The sequence below is a fragment of the Acanthochromis polyacanthus genome, chromosome 19 (genome assembly GCF_021347895.1).
Source record: "Acanthochromis polyacanthus isolate Apoly-LR-REF ecotype Palm Island chromosome 19, KAUST_Apoly_ChrSc, whole genome shotgun sequence".
Taxonomy (NCBI): Eukaryota; Metazoa; Chordata; class Actinopteri; family Pomacentridae; genus Acanthochromis; species Acanthochromis polyacanthus.
This window is the reverse complement of record NC_067131.1, coordinates 29515409-29539550: the sequence shown is the minus strand read 5'-3', so window position 1 is coordinate 29539550 and position 24142 is coordinate 29515409. Positions and strand designations below refer to the sequence as shown.

Below are 24142 nucleotides of genomic sequence, written 5' to 3'. Positions count from 1 at the left end.
CTCGTCGAGACACAGAAGAGGTTTGTAAGTTTCAAGGAACATCAGCAGTAGTTTGAGCGGCGCAGGTGTTCTTTTTACCTCCACACTGCATGAATAAATCTGCATACAGCCTCGCAGTGCTTAACATCCCTCTGGTGAGATTAGTCTAATTTGAGGGAAAACATCTTAAAAATATCACATTTTCTCAGTGAACATAATTACCGATGCTCTGTTTGACTCGCTGACATGTTCCATTACTCAGCAGAGTTTTTGCACCACTGGTCCAGACCACCTTCCAAGCACATGTCTTAAATGCTGATTGTGCTCACTGTCAGCAGAAACCAGAAGCAGCTTTTGGTCAGATTTATATTTTGTGCATAGAAGCAGCTTTAAGCGGAGAGCATCTGATTGACAGTGGCATGAAAGACTGATTGGAATCTAATTAGGGCTCCATATCTGAGACTGATCACTACATACTCTGCAGGGCCGATGCACTGAAGTTACATGAATAATGGAAAAGACTTGAGCTGTGCTGAATTAATGTGCTTTAATGTACTTTAATGTGCAGCATATGAATTCTCCGGGGTCTGTAATAAACTATGCCGAGAGTTAAAAGCGCTCACGTCATATACACCATATGGCTTTCTTGCTCGTACATGCATAATGTCAGCAAGAGGAGAAACGTAGAACAGAAGTAATGACATACGTGTGAGCATATTCTATTATATATGCAAATGAAGGATATAGAATGAAAAACATGGCAGGATGACCCTGTTTGGGGTAATTTGTATGTATTATGTTGCATTTCATCATCTGTCAGTTGAATAATAGGTTTCCAAACTAAGTTAAGACAAAAGACACTATTATAAAGCAGTTTAAGGTCATGAATCCCAAACTGAATAATTAATATTAACCCACTGCACCCACATTCAAGAAAATTGTTTACCAAAAAAAAGTCAATTAGTCCTTCAAGAGCGAGTTGATGGTTATTATTTATCAAGTAAAGACGCCAAGCTTCAGAAATGTGAGGATTTGCTGCTTTTCTCTGTTTTTATATCATCATAAATTAACTGTCCTGACTGTTGGTTAGACATGCAAACTCTTCGATTCGTTATTGTGCTCTTTTGGTTTTCCAGTACATGAAAAAGTTCTGCACACGTCCAAAGTCCAAAACCAACTGCAATGCCATCCCCACAAACTATACAGCTAAACTGTATTCTTAATGAAGTTTTCTGCTGGTTTGCGTTTGTTTGTAACGTGTCGTTATTTATTTTATTGCTTCACTTTTGCTCCTTTTCAGGCAACCAATCATATGTTAGTTGGGGTGGGATTTGCCACCTTGGCAACCCAGAAAATGGAGGAGATGCTCCAAACGTATAGTAAGAGTCATTTTTACCCTAAAAAAGTAAACGTGGTGCCTAAAGTTAACTGAGCCTCTAATATGGAAAGGTGTCTGACAAAGCGTGACGTTTTCTTCAACATAACCATACAGTTTTGGTGTCTACACCGAAACAAAAAGCCAGTGAGAGCTGAAAATAAACGTCTTGTTTCCTACAACGTCACAGGTGACAATTTACATTCATTTCAAAAACAAATTTGCATTGTGTGGCACAGACTTATTTGAACATTAAAGAATGTAAACATACTCTTGTAGACCCCAAAATGACAATTAGAAACATGTGAATGTGCCGAAACCAAGGTCTTTAATGAATAATTAAAAAAAGTTCCCTTGGAAGTAGGGCAGAATGATCACATCAGATACCATCAAAAGTGTCACCTTTATGCAAGGATGGCTTAAATCTGCAAGTCCTTCTTTGACACTCAGACATCACCATTCAGATTTACAGTTTTTAAATTGGAAGGAACTACCAGAAACGTCACAATTTTCACAGATAAAGCGCTTGACATGATACAAAACTAGTACTTTTAGGTCAGACCAGTTATTTTTGACCTTATACACTTCTGCAGTTTCACACCACCTGTTGTGTCCATCCTGTGCATAGATACTATAATAACTGAACCCAGGAGAGGAAGAGTTTAAGCTTGAGGCGACAGGTCTGACGTCTTTTTACTGTCTAAACTACACAGTGTTTAGTTTCCTTATTGGAGTTGTGGGAAGGTCATATAATCGCGAGGAATTTAGCAGAGAAATAAACAACCTCCAGGGTAAATGGCCGATTGACTTCCTCCTCATGTCTCTTGACTAAATCGGTCTGAGGGCTGAAACCAGTCGACCGGCTTTCACCTCAACATGCCGGTCTGAAAGTAAAACCTGATCGCTGCTCCACCTCCACCATCAGTGTGATTCATAAGTGGCCTTCGTCCTCCTCCCTCTGCTGACTGCTTGTCACTGTTTAATGTCTCAGTGTGGGTGAATGTTCAGCTATTGTCCGCCCACGTTAACGAGCATGTTTGCTTCTTGGAAATTGTTGTGTTCAGGTTTAAGTCATCAGCTCATTTCGTTTTGATTCAAAGCTCCTACCTGGGAGACGAGCAGAGATTTCAAAGGTTTGAGGTGTGACACTGTGGCTCCTCCATGTGGCACAAGAGCATGACTACAGTTTTACTTACCAGAGAAATCCAGACTTTGTTTGCATTCATTGTCCGTCTTTCTGCTGATTTAATTTGTGCTTCTTTATTTCTTTGCACTTCATTTCTGATGGTTAATGGCTTACATTGGAAAAAAAAACTTAATACCACTCTAGATCTCCAGTTGGCAGATAATATCACAATTATCAACAAAAAACAATGTTGTTTTGGTGCACATTTTCCACTTTTAGTGCAACACTGTCAGATAATGTATGCATATTGAACCTTTTTGCATCTTCAAAGCCCTTTTCAACTTGAAAATATGAATAAAATTGCATGAAAATTAATTTAAATTGACTGATCTGCAGAAAGACAGCAAAAAAAAAGTTGGATCTCCAGTTGGCAATCGAAAAATTAAAAAATCATTGTTACTTTTGAACACGTTTTCTTTAAGTACAATATTATAATGTCACCCACTGGAGAAATGTGATGATTAATGGCTTCAATTGAAAAAGATTTGTTGATACCACTAAAGATCTCCAGTTAGCAAATAGCTATACCATCTTCAAAGCCTTTTTTCGCTTTAAAATGTGAATAAATTGCTTAAAAGTAAAATCAAATCTACTGATTTGCAAAGAAAAGAACAAAAAACGTAGTTAAGTTTATTAATGTGGATCTAAAGTTGGCAATCAAAAAGAAAAAATGATCATTATCAATAAAAACACACATTTTCCTCTTTATGTAAATTTACTTTCACATATTTTACACATATTTTACCTTTTCAAAGCTTATTTCAGCCTAAAAATGTGAATAAAATTGCATGAAAACAAATTAAAATTGACTGGATCTCCAGTTTGCAATTAAAAAAAAGTACAATTAACAACAAAACTCAGTTGTACTTTTGTACATATTTTTCCTCTTTTGGTACAATGGTATGGTTTTACTCAACAGTGAAACCTGTTGACTATTTTTCTGCATTTATTGTATGGAATTGTTCATGTTTAAACTGTATTTATTTACATGTTTGATACATTATTTCTAATGATTGATGGATTAAATTGGAAAAAACAAATTTTCAGCAAAAGTCAATATTTGACTTTCACAAGTCTCAATAACATCACATATCAAGCTTTTTGCACAACTTAGAAGCATATTTAGCCTAAAAATTTGAACAAAATCACATGAAAATGAAGTCGGATCAACTGAATCTCCCATTTGCAACAAAAAAGGAAAAATAAAACTACCATTATCTGCAAAAGTCAATGTTACTTTTGTACTAATTTTTCTCTTAAGGTGTAATGGTATGGTTTTACCCAACAGAGAAATGAGAAAAACTACAATTATCAGCAGAAATCAATATCATTTCACTTTTTAAATCCAATAACATCACATAATTTAGACACATCACCCTTTTTTTTTTTTTTGTACAACTACCAATCATTTTTGAGCCTAAAAATGTGAATAAAATCACATGAAAATAAATTCAAATCTACTGGTCTGCAGAAAAATACTAAAAATGGTGGCTGAGCTCACCTCCCCTTCACCATGTGGGAGTAATGGAAGCACCAGATAGAAGGGCTTGTCACAACATACAACAGTGGTGTCATTCTCTAATTTATTCCACTAATTTTTTGATTTTCCAATTGTCAGACTGTCCCGGCGCTTATTTTAATTTTTACTGTCGACAGTGTCACAGTAAATTAATCCGATCATTATTTGGAAATGTGGACTTTTCATGCCGCTGCTCCACCTCGTCTCCGTCATTAGTGTGTTTTTCACCTCGTCTGGCTCCTGCAGAAACATGGAAAGACGAGATTAATCGTTGCAGCCTCATCCTCCTTGTCAATCCCGAGTTATTAGACTCGTTCCGGAGACGGTCGGTGTCTGGAGGGGCGTCGTCCTCCTGAAAACCCACTAAATGAAAGCGTAATGTGGACTGACAGTCTGAGGGGCAGGTGGTGCAGGGGTTTATTCACACGAGGAAAAGCGAGAAAAATCTCTTTCTCTGAGCACCTGAAGGGTTTTAAATAGTCTTAAAATAGTTCTCTGTGCTTTTTAACAACCATATTTGCATAAATTCTAATTAGAAATCATACCTACTGGATAACCGATCGGTTGGTCACAGGCCAGACATGAAGTCAATGATTCACACTGCACTCTACCTGCAGCCTTATTGATCCAGATGAATTTTAAATAAACATAAAAAGCTCGTATTTGTAGCATATTAAATCATTTGAACCTGTTTATTTCATACTGAAATGATTAGAACAAACTAAGAGCAGAGCTGCTGCACATATTCATATTGTTTCTGAAAATATAAACGGTATCAGTTGGTGATTTGGCATCTTTTGTTGTGATTTTACGTCTTGTCATTCTGGTTTTGCTTCTCATCGTGGCAATTTTCAATCAAGTTTGCGTCTTTTTGTAATGATTCTGAATCTTTTTGTGGTGGTGTTGCATCTTTTTGTCTTGGTTTTGACCTTTTAGTGATACTTTTGCATTGTCTGTGCTGGTTATGTGTCTTTTTGTGAAGATTTTGAATCTTTTTGTAGTGCTTTTGCATCTTTTTATAGTGATTTGATATCTTTTTCTGGTGATTTTTGTTTATTTTGTGATGATTTTGTGTTTGATTTTGCAACTTTCTGCGGTGATTTTGCATGTTTGTGGTGACTTTTGTGTTTTTGTGGTGATTTTTGCATCTTTTTGGAGTGATTTTGTGTATTTTTGTGATGTTTTTGGTCTTTTAGTGATCATTTTGCGTTGTTTTGCTTCTTGTCATGATGATTTAGCATCTTTTTGTAATGATATACATTCTTCAGTAGTGATTTTATGTTGTGCCATGGTGGTTTTACATGTTTTGTGGTGATTTTGTATCTTTTAGTGGTGATTTTGTGTCATTTTGTGGTGGTTTTGCAGCCTTTTGGTGATCTACCAGTACTTTATTTTGAGATTACTTTGAGAAATACGGTGTTCTTTTTTATGTTAAGTTTGCCATTTGTGTTGTGATTTCCCATCTTTTTCTTATTTCACACCTTTTCATTGTGATTCCACGTCTCGTTGTTGTGGTGGTTTTGTGATGGATTTGCATCTTGTTGGTGAATTTACATCTTTCTGTGGTGATTTTACTTAATGATTAAAAGCTTCTATGACGAATTTAATGTGAAAAAACAGTTTAAGATGCCACATTGTTGTAGATCTATTGAAATACAAATAAAAAACTAATTGTTTTCAGACATTTGGTTCCATACCGAACTACAACCCCAGCACACCTTCATTTTCTGGATAAAAAAAAAAGCCACACAGCTGGTCTAATAACCTTTCATCTATATGTTTTATGATCAGTAAAATGAATCTCCAAGGCCACTTCATAGAGCTGCTGCTGTTCTATTCGTGTTAGATTAGAGGATCAGAATTATATGGCTGTAGAAATCAGAGATATTTTTGTGCCTCTGCATTTCCACCCATAGATGATCTTTTAATTAAATCTCTCAGCCTGCTCAGCACCATGGTTACATTTTAATTAGCATACTCGCTATATAAAGAGCTGCTTCATGTGTGCGTCCAGCACCCAAGTTTCTCTTTGCTCACAGTCACTTAGTGTTCTGGCTGCATTACTACTGCACAGATCTTCAGAAAAATGCATATCAGGAAGAAAAATCTTAAGATTAGAACTGCTTTCTTTGATGTAGACTATCAGAAATCCCTATCTTTTAGTAGTGATTTTGGTCTTTTAGTTGTGAGTTTGCATCTTGTCATTGTGTTTGGCTTCTCATACTGGTGATTTTGCATCTTTTAGAAGTGATTTTGCATCTTTTTGTGGTGATCTTGCATCTTTTTATTTTGATTTTGGTCTTTTGGTGGTTCTTTTGCATTATTGCTGCTGGTTTTGTCTTTTTCTGGTCATTTTGAATCTTTTTGTGGTGATCTTGTCTTTTTCTGGTGATTTGGCAGTTTTGTTTTTGTTTTTTTGCAGTGATTTTGGTCTTCTGTGATGATTTTACTTATTTTTGTGGTCATTTTGGTGATTTTTATTTCTTTTTTTTAACTTTTTTTGCGGGGATTTTGTGTCTTTTTGTTTAGATTTTTTTACTAGTACTTTTGCATTGTTTTTCGCAGTTTTACATCTTTTTGTGGGGATTTTGTGTAATTTTGTCGTGATTTTGCATATTTTTGTAGTTATCTGGCATCTTTTTCTGGTGATCTTCAGTATTTTTGTAATGATTTTGCGTATCTTTGTGACTTTGGTCTTTTTGTCGTGATTTTGCACACTTTTGTAGTGGTTTTACATCTTTTAGTGGTGTTTTTGTCTTTTTGTAGTTATTTGGTGTCTTTTTATGGTGCTTTTGCGTAATTTTGTGGTGATTTTGCGTAATTTTGTGGTGATTTTGCATAATTTTGTAGTCTTCCAGAAATCCCAATCTTCAAATACAAGGAACTATTTTAACACTTAATTAAAGTTTTCACTTCTGATGCTTCATCTTTACTGAAAACTTCAAGCAAAATATCTGTTATTTATAGTCAGGAAATTGCAGATTGACCCTTTAATGCAATCACTTCTTGAAGTATGACGTTGACGCTTTAACTAATGAATGCAATAATTAGCCTGATTAATTGCCTAATTAGCACATCTGCTGTTGTATAATGAGCCATGTTGATTCTAGCACACTGTTGGGTAACTGTCTCTCAAACTCATCTCTCGGTTTCTTTTTTTTTTCTTCTTCTTACATCTCGACTTCCTGCAGCCGATCTGGTGTTGTTTGGACCAGACAGCCACGTATGACAGCGCGTAGGCTGCTAAGTTTCTCTGCAAACAGCCAGGCATCGGTCATTAACACCTCATACCGGAGCTCAGCGCTGTCTGGCACATTACCACGGGAATCTTTTTACTTCCATCAGTTACATAAGTGGGCCTGCTGATAGTTGGGTTTGATGCATTCTGCCTTCGACCTTGGTGCGCCCCGAGGTGATGCTGGTTGTGGATGAACGAATGGTTGAACTTAAAAGCTGGGTTTGCTCCAGTTCAGCTAATCTACAGGAAATACTCACCACCATAATCGACGAGTGATCAGACTGCCTGAGGGCCCCACTTTTTACTTTTTGTTCCTCTAATTCATGGTTTTCAGGTCTGATGTGCTGTGACATTTCCAATATAATTTTCGAGGCGTCACATGAAGGAACAATTTGTCTATTTTATTTTTTTTTAATATGTCGTGACTGTGATGCCCGATCCATCAAAATTCTTATTTGCTGAAGAACTTGGTTGTTAAAGGGCTGATTCACCCACACAATGGATTTTCACCTGTAGATGTAATTTCTGTGCTGTTGAATACTTTAAATGTCAGATCTAATGCTATTTTTTTGGTTACCTGACGTGATTTCTTGGGTTCAAATGAGTTCTATTTGACATAATTTTCGGTGTATTAATAGTCAGAAAACCTGCTGGTGAGTTTAGAAGGCATGTTGTCTACTATTTATCAGACAGGAAATGTAAAAGCAGGAACAACTGCTTCAGTGTTCAACTTTCAGATGGTCAACTTTGAGATGTGTAACGTACGATTCTGTTGGGAAAGTTATGCAAATCTGAGCTTATATGTAGAATATTTTGTCCAAATTTGCCAAAAATAGACAATTTGCACCAGATTCTGCATTTAGAAAAGGTAATACTGTGCTGCTTAAGTGCAACTAAGAAGCGACATGTGTCCAACAGTTTTGCGCTGACAATTCAGGAACTATTCAGTTGAACTGCAGGCAGTGTATGCAAAGCAGAGATGGGGCAATTGAAAGGAAAATAAGCAAATTTTAGCAAAAAAAAAAAATGCTGCATGGCTAAAAAATGGTATAGAGAGCAGCAATTTGTGTAACTTGTTGGAAGATGCTTTCAGTATGGTGAAGCATCTTTCTAGTTCTGGAGTTGGTTTTGTAAAGGTTGTAAGCATCTAAGAGGTAAAATATCCATTGTATGTTGAGCCACCATTGCTTTTTGTCATTGGTGGTAACAACTGTGGACAACTGTAAAACTTTGTATACTCAAGTCTTGAACCTTTACCAAGACGGTGGAGAAAGCCGTCATACTGACAACATGCCACCATGTTTTTTTTTTAACATTCTACCCTCCTCTTCCTCAGTACGTGGAGGCCATCAGCAACAAGCAGAGCGAGCTGGACAACTACATCGCCGAGGGCTACAAGAACGCTCTGTCCGAGGAGAGGAGGAGGTACTGCTTCCTGGTGGACCGTCAGTGTGCCGTGGCCAAGAACAGCAGCACCTACCACGGCAAGGTGAGAATAAACCTCCGTCTACCTGTTCGTATGCTGGCAGCTCCTCTGATAACTGTGGCGTGGCTTGTTATTAATAACTGACTCAGTAACTGATTTCTACATTTAAAGAGTGTAAATTTGAGGTTAAACTTGTTTTGTTTTTTAGATGTCTGAGTTGTGTTTAAGCATCGTTTTGGCATTTCAATCTCATATTTCATTGGGGTTTTCCATCACAACGCTTCTTTGTATCGGAATGTCTTATAGCCTGAAATTGCCAAAAACTGAGATTTACAACGAGTTTCAGCTGCCCGGTGCACACATTTACTCTTCTACTCCCTCTCATTGATCTTTTCATGGCATTTTTTGATGAAACAGGCAGCTATTTTCTGCAACAAATGGCCAATCAACAGCGACAAGCTAGTGGAGCTTTTAGCTGATAAGAACCAGGTATTTCCCTCAGAGGGCAGGGGAGACCAAATACGGAGTTAAAAATGAGTGTTTTAAGGAGCACTGGTTGTTTATGAAGTTGAGGCTATTTGTGCAGCTGTGGCTCAGCTTTTTTTTGTGATTTTGCATCTTTGTGGTGATTTTGTGATCATTTCACATCTTTTGTAGTGATTTAGCATTTTTTTTGTTTCGACTTTGCACCTTTTTGTGGTCATTTTGCATCTTTCTATGGTGATTATGTGGCCTGTGATTATCTCACGGCCTGAAATTGAAATGAATTTCAGATGCCTGGTGCATAAATTTACTCTATAGATTCCCTCTCATTGGTCTCATAACGTCATTTCTTTGATGTAACAGGCAGCACCAAATGACAAATCAATATAGTTTACAATAAGCTAGTAAAGCTTGTAGCTGCTGAACCAGATATTTCCCTCAGTGTAGTTGGTAGAGACCAAAAACAGAGCTAAAAGTGAGCATACCTTTTTTGGTGATTGTCATTTCAAATGAATGATAATGTTGCTGTAAAAAACATCCTTTAAAATGTATATCTAAATGCTGGAAAGTTAAATACCACCACTCCAGTGCTGTGTTCTTTCAACACTTCCCATTTATTGTCTACAAAAGCAGCTGTGCAATGCTTTCTGGTAGTCATTAAGTGTTTTAAGGAGCACTGGTTGCTTATGAAGTTCAGACTACAGTATTTGAGCAGCTGTAGCTCAGATGGTGGAGCGGTTTGTCCACCAATTGCAAGGTTGGCGGTTCAAGTTCCTTCAAGTCCAAAAGTGCAACAGCTACACCAGTTATTTAATGCAAATCAGGGATGCCAAGTGTAATTTGCTCTCTAAGGAAACTGGAAAAACACTGCACGAGTTATTCCTCGCCTCAGGTGTTTTCAGAAGTCCATGTTGGTGAGTTGTTTTTGTTAATAACAGGAAAGGTTTCCACCATGCTGGTGTGGTTTGAATTTCAGGGGCAGTTATCCAACCTATTGTGTCCAAAAGCTCCCATGTGGACAACTACCATTATTGTTTATTTACGTACTTTGTGAGGTCGCTTCCTGCATTAACTGCCCCCCACCTGCTGGCTGTGACCTGCTCTGGGGTCAGCGACAGGTGGGGAGTGTGACCGAGGCGCTACACCTGTCAGATGGTAACGCAGGGTTCCTCGCGTGAAGTGAGGGAAGACGAAAACCTCCTGAGGAGCTGGAGGGCGAAAGCTGGCTTGATCTCAGTTTTTAAGTAAAAATACAGAACATGCAAACAAACACTTCATGATGCAACACCTGAATGTTAGACATGGCAGCACAGAGTTGCACAATGATGTGTGTTTTTATCAAACCTGATTAGTTTGGTTGAAACTTAAGCAGAATGTCAAATGGAAAAGTACATATTTGTGAAGTTAGAATACAGAATAGAGTAGAAATTTGGTTGTTGCAGCAGAAAGTAATGTGCCACCACTATAAATACAGATTAATAAGCAAAAATGTGCAATAAATAAAAAATAAACAGTAAGAAATATTTAAAATGCCAAAGGTCCTAGGTAAGGTAAAGAACGTACAAGTGATGAAATGTGCAAATCATTGCACAAGTTAAGGAAAAAGTGTGCAGTTTCAAATTACAGAAACAGATGCTACAAGGCAGAGAGGCTAATCTTACCTGAGTGAGCTCATTATAAATGGAAAGTATGTACTGAAAGTTTATTCTATCATCCAGAAAGCATTACTGTAGGTCACATATGTCTCCTATATGTAAAATCGTTAGTGTGCGTTGCTTTCTTTCCCCGTTTCATTCAAAAAAAAAAAAAAAAAACAATCCCAAAGATAGTCAGGAGTTCCACATTATCCGACTAAACTGATGACAGAAAAGCTGGCCTCTGCCGTACCAGCTGGTTACATGTGAAGTGGAAGAGGACGTTAGACGTGGAGGGTGAGTGGGTGAGGAGCCGGGTGAAGAGTGGGGAGAGTGAATGACCTACTTCTGCAGGAACACTCGGTTCGGAGTCGCTGTGTGGGAGTGAAAGTGTCTGAATGAGTGATTGATAGACGGAGGAACACAAACTGCTGCTGCTGTGATGATGATGCTCACAAAGATTAAATTAGTCTTTGAAGAACCGGCAGCTGATGGAAACACTTCTTTCATCGGAGCAAAAAGGCAGGATGTTTTCTATTTTCAGCGTTTTTGTCGCGGTGACGGTTTGATGCTTGTCTTTACCTTGTAGGATGATAATAAACAGAATATATTAATAGTTTTAGACGTTTGGTTGAATAAAACAGGCAGTCAAAAGATGGGATGTGGATTTTTAAATACATTTTCTGACAATCAATCAAACTTAATTACAGACTCAGGGTCTGGATAAAAGACAACACCACAGAATTTTAGGAAGAACAGCAGCAGCTAAGTTTATTATGGAAATAATAATTAGTTGGAACAGATAAAAAGGGTTTCATGCACAACATTAAGCCATACCATAAGCAAAACAAGCTTTGAGTAGATTTATCTGAGGTATTGATGAATGTCGATCAGTTATTGTTAGGAGGTAATTCCTGCAAACTATTGATGATGCCCACAATTATTCAAAAAAGTCAATTTCATCTCATCACTAGGTGAACTAAATGTGGTACTGAGGTCAATCTGCAGCATTATTACCCTAAATATACAGAAAAACATAAAAAGCTCATATTTAAAGCATAATAAATGGTTATTTAATACTGAAATGATAGCAGCATATAATTTTAGATATGATTTTTTAGGTGATACATTTCCTGACAATCAATCAAACTTAATTGCAGACTCCAGATAAGACAAGGATTTGAGGAAAAAACAATGGTAGCTTAGACTATAATAGAAATAATCATTGGTTGGAGCAGAAACTGTGAATAAAAAGGGTTTTATTTATAAGAAAAGCCTTAAAATAAACCTGGGCAAAACATGCTCAAACTACACTTATCTAAGATGTTTAAAAAATGTTGTCAGGTGATTGTTGAGTGCTATTAGTAGGTAACGCTGGATGCAGTTAACCTAAAAAGGTCTTGGTTGACTGAAATCATGCAGATTTTACTTCATCACTAGATGAACTAATGTCCCACTGAGGTCTATCTGCAGCCTTGTTAGCCAAAATATTTAGAAAAACATAAAAAGCTTGTATTCACAGTAAAATAAATCATTTGAGCCTGGTAATTTTGTATGAACATGATAGCAGCAGGCAAGTAGATGATCTGACATGCTGGTTGTTTAATTGTGATACGAAAACTGCTTTCTGCAAACTATACACTCAACTTATTGGCACAAAATGCTGCTGTATCAATGATTTTTTTATTATAATGTCAGTCAGTTCGGCGCCAGCTATGAATAAATGTTAAATAAGTCAGATTTAGCAGTCTACATTGAGTTGGACCAATCCAAAGTTGTGAAAACACGGAGGAGTTCACAGGTAATGTGCTCTTCCTGTGCCAAATCTAATGGATCAGTCCTGGAAGGCTGTTGATGTGGAGCTTTTCTCTTTATGAAAGTAGAACCAGAGATCTAATTTGGTCAAATGTGAGGATATAAACCAGCCCAATTACAAACAAGAAAAGCACTCAGGGAGCGCAGCACTCCGCCAAAGCTGCTCAGTCGTATCTTTTCCGATGGATGAAATCTTGAAAAAAAATTGTGGCAGAAATCACGTCACTATAGAACGTGTCCATTTAATATAGATGTACCAACAAACTAAATGACCTTGCGCTGAGCACATGCGTGTGTTATGTATGCGTACATTATGCAAGAATACCGAATCATGTGACCTAAATATGTAGCGGGACTCAGAAACACCCCCAATCAGTTGGTGGATTTGTAGTAGGATCAAACAATCATGTGTGATGTAATGTTCACTTGTTGTCATGGTTACAGTGACGCCGTGCTGCTATCTGGTAATGATACAGAAATGTTTAACAAATCCGTGGATCCAAACTATAAGCTGCATGACTGCCAGAATCTAATGACTTGGTCCTTGAGTCATTTCTGACCTTCCCAGAAAATTTCATCCACATCTGTTTTTGAGTAATGTTGCGAACAGACAGACAGACTAACACTGACCGTCACATAACTCCTTGGCAGAGTAATTATAGATTTGCACTAAGGTTCGGGGAGGTAGCTGGCGTAGCTATTACAAATATTTGCAATGTTTAGGCATGGAGCAGACCAATGTTGATTTTGGTCTCTTTGCCTCCAGGATGCTTTTACAAATTAGCAAATCTCTCATTTAAACACTCTATAAGCTCTTGTGCCCCAGTTGATGAGAGGGAAAAGGAAAAAGAGCCACCGTCTGCTAATCGATGTTTACCATCGCGTTGGTAAAGACGCCTACATGCCGCCTCAGTTATCTGAGAGGCTAACAGAGGTTGCAGTGACTCATTCATCTCATCGGCAGCAAGACGCACCGAGATGACTCTTTAATGGATCGAGGTGTTCAGATTGGAGGAATGCTTACTTTTCTAGGATGGAGATTTTACATTCACACACCGAACCTTCCAGCTAATTCAGAAAGTATAAATATGCATGAATCCCCGGTTACGTGATGCTCACTTTGTTGGTAGGAATGTGTTGTTGCCGTACTTCTTTGTGTATGTGTTAATTTATTTGATGCTGCCGCCCACGCCCTGACACCTGACGCTGCAGCCCACATCCACTCAGACAACCTTGGATCCACGCTGTGTTTATCCTCCTCGCCAGCCTGGCCCAGTTAGAGCCGTCGGAGAAGCAGATTCTCCTCCGTTATTCATGCATCCAGGACTCCCTCATTTATTCTCCGTTGATGAATGCAAATGAGGAGGATCTTTATGTAAGCGGCCTGCTGGATGATGCATGGAGGAGATGCAGCTCAGACGTTCACGCTCCAGCGGAAAGCCTCTCAAACGATTCACAAAGATCCCTCGCTCTCCTGTGGCCTTCAAACCATCATCAGCAGTTACATAAGAATCCACACATGATGATCACGTGACTGCTGCTCAGGAAAAGTTCATTCACAATGCGGATTTACAGCAAATTTGCCTGCAAGTCTGTTTTTTTTTTTTTAAAAAAACTTTTCTCATTTCAGAGCTAAAGCTTTTGAGTTATTTTTTCCCTCCTACTTCTTGTTGTTCAGATTATGTGAACATTTTGTTGCCATATTAACACCCATAGGAGAGCATTTATAGAAGCAGTTTAACCTCAGAAGGTCATAAAATACTAAAAATCCTGCAGAGAAAAAAAGGTGGTGCAAATTTGCAATTTATTTGCATTGTGGGTATGTTTGACTTTTCTCTGAGCTGTTACTATAACAAACTACCTCATCATGATTGTTTTCTTATGTAACTATCAAAGTTTATATGAAGTTCGTAGCTCATGCGTGATTTCTGGTATTACATATGTGAGAAGTATTACCTCTGAAGGTTGCAAAATACTGAAAATCTTGCAGGAAAGAGTGCAAATATGCAAGTTATTTGCATTGTGCATTTTTTAAAAACATTTTTTCTGAGTTGTTACTGTTCCAAATGACTCTTAAATCTTATCATGATTGTTTACTCCTGTAAGTCTGGATGAATATACAAAATTAGCAGCTCATGAGGGATTTTTTTGTATTACATGTATGAAATTTTTTACCTCTGAAGGTTGCAGAATATTGCAAATCCTGCAGGAAAGCTAAAACAACTGATTCATTGTGTGCAAATGTGCAGTTTGCATTGGGATTTTTTTTCCTGAGTTGTTACTGCAACTAACTGCTGCCTTAAAATGGGAAAACATGTACATGTAGGTTATCATAACTGTTTTCTTATGTAATTCTAGATGCTTATATAAAATCAGTAGCTCATGAGGGATTTCTGGTGTTCCATATATAAGCAGTTTTACCTCAGAAGGTTGCAAAGTCTAAAAGATCTTGCAGAAAAAAGGAGAACCAAGTTATTAGTTCAGTGCAGTTCTGCAAACTTTACAATTCTGCAAACATCTTTGCCTTTTTTTCTGAACCGTTTTCTCTTCAGAATGGGAAAACATGCACACATCATGATTGTTTTCTTATGTAACTCCTGATGATTATATAAATTAGCAGCTCATGAGGGATTTCTTCCTCTGAAGGTGTTTGAAGAGCATAAACTTGCTCTATTACTGGATTGATTTAGCAGATTGTGCAGGAAACCTTTCTGCTGGGCTTTCTCTGCTTTATTATTTACTGAATGTGCTAAAAATGAAGAATTTCTATGCAGCTTTTCTGACACTGTGGCCAGAATGGAGTGAAATCATTCTTAAAAAAAAATCTGAATGGGCTCAGTTCATTAGCATAGTGGCCTAAACTGACAGAACAGTCTGATCTGAAGCCCTTCCCGTCTCTTTATTCCAGGGTAAAGAGCTTTTAGTGCAGAAGATCCCGATGTGGCAGCAGGCCTGCGCTGAGCCCAACAAGCTGCCGGACCGAGCCATGTTTCTGGCCCAGCAGATGAGCGGCGCTGCAGGAACTCTGCCTCCTGGAGCTCACCACCCCGGCATGCCCATCTCTGAGCCCATCCCCGGTGCTAAACCTCTGCCGGTGCCTCCAGAGCTGGCGGCGCTCCGGGCCGGCGGGACAATGGGGCAACAGGTCGGTTCCTCTACTGTCCTTTTAAATTATTAGTAATCAAGGAGAAAATCAAAGTTTGGAATAAAACTCCAATGTTTAACTTGTTTAAAAAAAAAAATAAGATGAGAATTAATTCATCCCCCAGCGAGGACATTTACAGCAGCAAAGGGGAATAATGCAAACATGTAGGCATCATCAGCAGAAAAATATTACCAAAAATCTACAGAAGTACTGTTGATATTGTACACATTTTTTCACATTGTGTGCAATATTAATAATTCTCTATCAGTCTGATGTGAAATAATACTTATGTATATTTTTGTTTTATTTTCAGTTTTTCTACAGATATTTTCTACATTTTTGCATTGTAGCCTTTGCTCTTGTAACAATGCAAATTTCCCTACTGTGGATTTGTAAAGGATTACTGCATCATATCACATACATGGAGATAAAGATATTATACAGACATTTCTAAATGTGAAAAATAACATTTTTGCACATAGCAACATTACATCTACCGTTCAAAGGTGTAGGGTCACTTCGAAATGTCCCTATTGTTGAATGAAAAGCAATTTTTTTTCAATGAAGATTACATTAACTGAATGATAAATCCAGTGTAGACATTAATGTGGTAAATGACTATTGTAGCTGGAAACAGATGATTTTAATGGCATATCTCCACAGGGGTACAGAGGAACATTTCCAGCAACCATCACTCCTACGTTCTAATGCTACATTGTGTTAGCTAATGGTGTTGGAAGGCTCATTGATGATTAGAAAACCCTTGTGCAGTTATGTTAGCACATGGATAAAAGTGGGAGTTTTCATGGAAAACATGGAATTGTCTGAGTGAGCCCAAACTTCTGAATGGTAGTGTAGACCCTGAACAACAGTGACATTGCACAGACTTTTCCATGAGTAGAAATACTGATACTGCACAAAAGCACATGTTTTAAGAACATTCATCCTTCAGTGTTGATCGGTTGTTGAAGGCAGTAGATGGTGGATGCAAATAGTCTGAACATTGAATATTTGATCCAATCCTCGGTTAGCCCCTACCTTAAATTGTTCTGTTTCCCCAAGACTTGTGTGCTTTGAAAGAGAGGACAAAGCACACCAAGAATGAAAATGGTAGACAAACTGACATCACATGGAACCATCAACAGTCACAATTCAGAAAGCAAAAGATCGGATTAGATGGAGAGAAATGATCGCCTACGCTGAATGGCACGGCACTTGATTGATTGTGTGCTTTTTCCGCTTTACTGCAAATTATTTGATGGAAAAGTGATTTTAAAAACAGTCGCTGAAGTGAAGGATGTTTCCTACGCTCTGCTGCACTCTATTTTTGTTGTTCGTAGTCTTCTTTAAATTGAAATAAAATACCACGACTGGGTGTTAACGCTAAGCTTCAACTTCAACTTTATTTGTCCCTTGAAGGGCGATTTGTTATGCAGCAGCTACATGAGCGTTCACAATAAAAAAGACAACAAAAACAATAAAACATCACCCACAATATAAAACAGACAGCTAGGTCATTTAGTCAGATGTAGTTCGGTGCAAACAGCCGCTTAAACAGCAGCTGTACATTACTTCAATAGATTGCAAGACAGGATAAAATAAACTAAGCTTTCACGCTAAAATGTCTCTACTTATGAAACTTTCCTCCCTCCCGAGGTCTAAAAATCAGTTTGGTCCTCACAAAGACAGACACACATGCACACACAGGTAAATGGAGTCCATGGAGCCCCTTAATAATTTGTGAAGAAGCGTTGACCCTGATGCTGCTGGTGCATCATGGGAGCCTCTTCAGAAAACCCTGTCGAATGCAAATGAAATCATTAGCTAAGCATGCTAATTAGCTTGTTGCAGGCTTGAAATTCCTCCCGTCCTCGGGCTCTTTTTATACAGCCTCCGCATTTCAGACTTTTGGTTCTGAAAAAAATCTTTCAAGATTCACATGAAAGACGGCTTGAGTTTGGCCGGAGATGCTAATTAAAAACCACGGCGCTCGTCTGCAGACTCCCAGTTATTCCATATGTTTATCTTTCAGCCAGCACACGCTCAGATATTGCATTTTTATTAATCAGTGTTCCCAGATCCACTCCATGCACCTCCATGATTATTAACCAGACGTTATGTAACCGCTCTGAGTGCCGTGAAGCGAGGACAAGTTTGTGCTAATTGCCTGCATGCAAATGTGATGCAGAGGCTGATGGAGGGAGGGATGCCGGTGATGAACGGAACGGCCGGAGCCCACGGAGGGGACGACTACCAGCAGTGGATGGAGGGGAAGATCGCCCAGGGGAAGGCCTCGCCGCAGACCCAGAGGCACGGAGGGGAGGTTTACTCCAACACTCTGCCCGTCCGCAAGGTGGCGCCGGCCAAGGGCAAGACCCAGCTGAGTAAGAGGAGTTCAAGCCCTGCAGACGTGCACAGAAAGGCTGCAGTTTAGCACTTAACAGCTGCATGTGGCAGAACTTTTTAGCCTCTTTAGAGCACATTTAAAGTTTGGTTTCCTATCAAGCCTGTTTCACTGTCAGTTTGCACCAAAGAAAACCGACAAAGAAGCTGGAGCACAGCAGCCACAGTTTCACCTTCTTTTTCTCTGGAGTTGGTGAAGACAGAGTTTTAAAATTTAAAAAATTTGCAGCTCATTTGGATTTTCTGGTATCACATATGTGAGAATTACTCCCTCTGATGGTTAGAAAATACCTAAAATCCTGCAAGAAAAAGAGCAAATGTGCAATTTATCTACATTTTACATTTGTTACAAACATTGTTTGATACATTACTGTTCCAGTTCTCTTATAGCTTTTTTTTTGTACCTTTTTGAGATGTTACTGTAACAAACTACCTTGTTATACCTTACCATGATCATTTTCTGATCGAATTCTTGATGACTGGACAAAATCGGTAGCTCATAAGAGTTTTTTGGTGTTACAGAAGGTTGCAAGATATTGAAAATCCGGCAGGAAAGAGTGCTCATGTGCAAGTTATTTGGATTGTGCATTTTTTTAAAACATTTTTTGAGCTGTTACTGTTACAAACGATTCTCCTATATCTTATGATTGTTTTCTTATCTAATTATAGATGATTATATAAAATCAGTAGTTCATAAAGGACTTCTGGTGTTACATATGTAAGCAGTTTTACCTCCAAAGGTTGCAAAGTCTAAAAAAAACTTGCATAAAAGAAAGAAATATTTATTCAGTGCAATTCTGCAATTTTGACCTTTCTTTTCCTGAACCGTTTCTCTCTTCAGACTGGGAAAACATGCAGATGTGATGATTGTTTTCTGATTTATCTCCAGATGAGCATATGAATTAGCATTATTAGTAACATTGTTAGTGAAGTTGCTCTAAATGAGCATTCTTGTTGAGGCTTGTAAAGTTGTTACGGCCAGCGGATGATTGTGTTGTTACACATCCAGCAGGTAGCTGGATGTGTAACAACTTTACGAGCCAGTTTAAAGTCAGGGCTGAGCGTACGCCAGGAAAACATCCTTAAAAGCAGCTTTACCTTGGCATTCAATATGCTTCAGAACAACAAATGGACCTTGAATATTTTCAAGGTTCACTTGCAGTTTTTATTTCTTGAAAAATTACAGCGCTAATGGGATGCATCCAGCAAGCTGTCACACACAATGTGTGTAGTTTTTAATAAGAAACAGGCCAAAACAAGTGGGAATAGAAGCAAATGTAATATTAAAACTGAGAAAGACAGACTCCGAGTAAAAATAGCTACAGAGCGGGAGCGCGGAAAGTTGAGCCATTTAGAATTTCAAAGGGGAGCTTTAAACATATGATGTCCCCAATGTTGTTTTACATAAAGAGACAGAACATAAAATCTGACTCTCTTTTTCCCGCCAGCGGAGACCCGTACGCTGCCCCGGTCCAGCTCCATGGCTGCGGGTCTTGAGAGAAACGGCCGAACTCGGGTCCAGGCGATCTTCTCCCATGCAGCCGGCGACAACGGCACCCTGCTCAGCTTCGCAGAGGGCGACGTGATAACCCTGCTGGTCCCCGAGGCTCGCGACGGCTGGCACTACGGCGAGAATGAGAAGACAAGGATGTGAGTGCAGCTCAAGTGTTTGAAGAAACGAGGATCAGACCCTGTTTGTTTAATTTCTTGAACCCCAAAACTCACTTGTGGGATTGACAAAAAAACTTGAGAAAATCACCAAAATAGTACCATTTATCAGAACTGGGAACTGTAAAAGATGAGATAAATCTTTATCATAGCACAGTCATACTTTTGTACAATAGTACGACAAAATTTGAGTCTTATTCACATCTGTGTGGGGGAAAAAAAGCATGCAACTATAAAAAGATAAGACATTTTGAGTCTTAGACAAATTTCGAGTCTTTTCAAACACTTTTCAGGTCATCTTGGACAAAATTTGAGTAATTTGACACATTTTGAGTCACTATGGACAAAAGACTGTTAAAAAATGAGTCTACATTGAGGAAAAAAATTAGACGAGCAGATACAATGCCCAGAAATTGCAGCAAATATAGTTTCAGTGGAAGAGATTAATTAGATTTTTGTGTGCTGCTCCTCCTCTCTAGGCGTGGCTGGTTTCCATTCTCCTACACTCGGGTGATTTCTGACAACGAAGGCGACTCAAGGCAACTTCGAGTTCACAAGTAGGTGTTGGTTTTCTGTCAAGTGCAGAAATTTCTACTGTTGTCTCAAATTAATGAACAAAGTGGATGCTGGTAAAAGTTATGCAACTTTAATTGTGTTTTGAATCAATGCCTGTTCACTGTGTTTACCAGCATGTAGGGAAAAAATGACATCAATTTCACCAGGTTGTGGAATAATTAGGAGGAAAACACAGTGCCTTACAGCCTCTGCATCCTTATTAGAAGATTCCTGTTGGAGCTGAAATCACTTTTCGACCTCATGACGTTCTTTAACGTGGAGGAAATTAAGTACAGTTTGAAGGGCTCTTCTGGAAAACACAAATCTGTTCATGGTTTAATTAAACGTTAAATGAAAGACTCCAGGAAAAATTAGGCATTCACTGCTGAGGCACAAATCGAAACCTCTCCAATCAGGTGCAGTGCAGACGCTCAGTTGTTTTTCTTCCTTGTGATGATTGTAACGAGAGTCAGGGGAGTTACAAATGAAAAAAATGTCCTTGCTGTCTGTTTGATGGAAGGTTATACCAATAAAAAAAATCAAAATGCAGCCTCATGCAGGCCAGTCTTACGTTGTGTCAGGAAGGGCATCCAATGTAAAACCAAAGCAAATACGCAAATCAATCCGATGTCTTCCATACCTGATCGATCGAGGCCTGGGTTAACGATGACCACCACTAGTGCTGTTGACCCCACAGGGTGGTGGTGAAAACTGGGCTACCATTGGTTGTAGAAGGAGGTACTCAATGGGATGCGAGAAATTGATGGATTCATTAATTTCTCGCATCCCATTGATTGTTTATGCAAAATGCACCTGGTTGCATTGCGTTGAGTTTTGAGCTACATTGTAGTCTTGACTTCTACTTTATGCAAATTTGGTGTGGGTGCCGGAGGTCTGACATCTCACAAAACTTTCATGAAATGTCTAAACTAGCCATCGTTGAACTAAAACGGAGATGGATTCAGCAGATTATTTCTCGTCTTTCAGAAATACTTTTCGCAGAACTGGTTTTGTGATAAACAGCTGGTCCGACGTTTCTACCGGACTGAAGGTCTGATGGGCTGCCATGTAACCACCTAGTGACCCATTAGTGACACACCAACTAAGCGGACAATATTCAGATGTTTCCATGTGAGATGAAACGCCCCTGTGGACATGATGTGGTACCATAGTCAGCTGGGATAGACTCCAGCCCCCTGCAATCCTAATAAGGATTGAGTGGTGTATAGATAATAGATGGATGGACAACATATTTACAGTTTTCTTTGATTTTCTGTGTATTTCCAGCCTCCACCACGGCAAAAGCAGCAGCACAGGCAACCTTCTAGAGAGGGAAGACATGTCTCTTCCCGGCCCCGACTACAGCGTCCACTCCCGTATGGCGGCTCAGAGCGCTGCAGCGCTGCACGGCAGACAACAACGCCCCTACAGCGTGGCGGTGCCAGGCTTCTCACAGGTGGGGGGGATGTCTGCAAAAACAAGCACATAAAACACACACCGGCGTCAACCCACACTCAATTTCATACACGAGCCGTCGCCGAAAACCTGGCAGCGATCAGCGCCAGTCGGTGTTAGAAACTTCGGGGGGAGCTCAGGATCGGCTCTGCTTTGACAGCCTGCCTCTTCCTCTTCAAGTTCGGCTCCTCCGCTACGTTAGCTTACATAAACGCAGGAATCAGTTCGACTCGGCTTCACACATCGAGGGTCGAGTGCGGCAGAAGTCTTCCTCTGCGCCTCGCTGCCTCCGTCTCCGAGGGAAGCGATTCTGACAGCTGATAACGGAGGCAGCGCTCGCCCAGCCGACTGCAGCAAATAAAGTGAAAACAGGCAGCAGCGGTGGCGAGGGAGGTTAATTTTTCAGAAGTAGACTTATGCAACGCTAAACCCTTCTGTGTCAGCCCAGCTTCCCTCCTACGCCTCACCTGGAACATTACATGTGGGCGATGCCTAATTGCTCAGTAGTCATGTAACAACTTAAATTGTTCTTTCCGGTGTTTAAAGACGGAAACATCTCAGGTGGCATTTAAGGAAAACTTCGACCAGGAAGCTCTGATTTGGTGATTTGTAGGTCGGAAGACCTTCATGATGAGACATTTACCTTTAAAAGTGCACTTAAATGTGATTAAGAAGGGATTTTCTGTTCATTTATACATATTTGACCTACAAATCACCAAATTAGACCAACAAGCTCTGAAAGAATAGCAAAAAAATGTGAATACTTCTCTATCTTTAAGTGGAAAACACGACTTTAACATTTCCAAGTTGCTGCTATGCATCTTCCACTGTGTTTCTCTGCTTCCACCTGCTGGCTGCTGTACTTGTTGCAGCAGTCGACTCTTATACAATAGAAGGACAGAAACATAGATTTAGTTTGTCCCGCTGCACAGAATGTTGGATGCAGTTTGCCAGAAATGCCAGATTGTCCGACTACATCCAGCCAGCAGGCTTTTCTGACCTGCCGTCGTCTGCACAGCGGAAGATACACACACGAATATAAACAAGCTTGAGCTGTGCACAGTATTGTAATAAACCGACATTCCGGTATTTCTGCAATGTGAAAAAATGTGAAAGTTAAAAAGAATTAACCATTATGAAAGGGTGCATGTGCACTGACAATAAAAATAGTTTTAAAAAAGCTGAAAAGAGCAGTTTGCAATACTATGTTTGTTGTTGTTGCTTTCCTTTGATTCAGATGTGGTTTTGCACTTGAGTTTTGTGCTGCTTATTTAAATTTTTGCAACCAAATCTTCCATTTTCCTGGTTCTCGCTCATTTTTCCCATGCAGGTGTGAAGCCTGCATGTCAACAAACCCTACATCTTTTGAATAAAATTTAAAATGAAACCATATATCCAAGACTTTTCTCGTAGATTAGCCCTAGAAAATGATGTAAAACATGCAATGAATCCAAAAAAAGGTTGCAGCATGACCAAATGCTAAAGTTTACTTACTTATTTAATTAACTTTATTGTTGAAGACCAAAATCATGTTGCATTGAAGTATAAATTAGAACCTTCTATACAACATAAAGGTGCAAAGATTAAAAAGCAAGTGAAAAACTAAAGACAACTTAGTCAATTGCCCAAACAGATTACACCTCATTTCTGCAACCAGTTGCAATAGATTGTATAAACACTGCATGCAACAGACAGAAGAAAAAAGACTGAATAAACTGCACAACTAAATGCCTAAATCTCTCTTCGTTTTTTTGTTTTTACAGCCAGGAGTTGAAGAGTACGAACCACGCTTCCCCACAAGGTAAGATCCCCCAAACTTGCTTTGAATAGTGTTTAAATTTTCAGAATCCAGTGGAGTTGTTTGAGTGTTCTGGGAGTTTTGTTCTTGGAGGAGGGGATGGAAGACGATAATTAGTTGACGAAACAGCCACCGACCGAGAGACGAGGGATTGGGCTAATTCCTGGCACAGACCCGCAAACACGCAAGCAGCAGGACAGTTTTGTGTTTTCGTTCTCTTTTGTGTTTCCATCCATACAGGACTAGTAGAAACCTCTCTGTAAAGACTAGATTTAAGGCATGTTAAGTTGTGCTTTCTGTTGTTTTTTAAGTTTTCTTTGGTTCACAAACATCCATGCTTCTCTGCTTCCGTCCGCTAACTGCACCCACCCAATCTCGACTTCCCCGCTTCTCATTCAGGGTTGAAACCAGACAGTTGAGGCTCAGCTTCAGGGCTGTTGGGGGGGTTTTATTTCTGCCTCTC

At 39.2% G+C, this 24142-nt stretch overlaps 1 protein-coding gene across 3 annotated transcripts in view; it reads left to right on the top strand.

Annotated features, from left to right (window-relative positions):
* The window catches only part of baiap2b (BAR/IMD domain containing adaptor protein 2b), a 106623-nt gene that overhangs the window by 69377 nt on the left and 13104 nt on the right, over positions 1–24142 (top strand). For all 3 annotated transcript variants that reach the window (XM_051939824.1, XM_022190059.2, XM_022190057.2), the window contains 7 exons: positions 8634–8786; positions 15564–15800; positions 17989–18184; positions 19652–19853; positions 20351–20428; positions 21714–21882; positions 23645–23682. In XM_051939824.1, the coding sequence (XP_051795784.1) occupies positions 8634–8786; positions 15564–15800; positions 17989–18184; positions 19652–19853; positions 20351–20428; positions 21714–21882; positions 23645–23682 (1073 nt within the window). The remainder of the gene's footprint in view (positions 1–8633; positions 8787–15563; positions 15801–17988; positions 18185–19651; positions 19854–20350; positions 20429–21713; positions 21883–23644; positions 23683–24142) is intronic.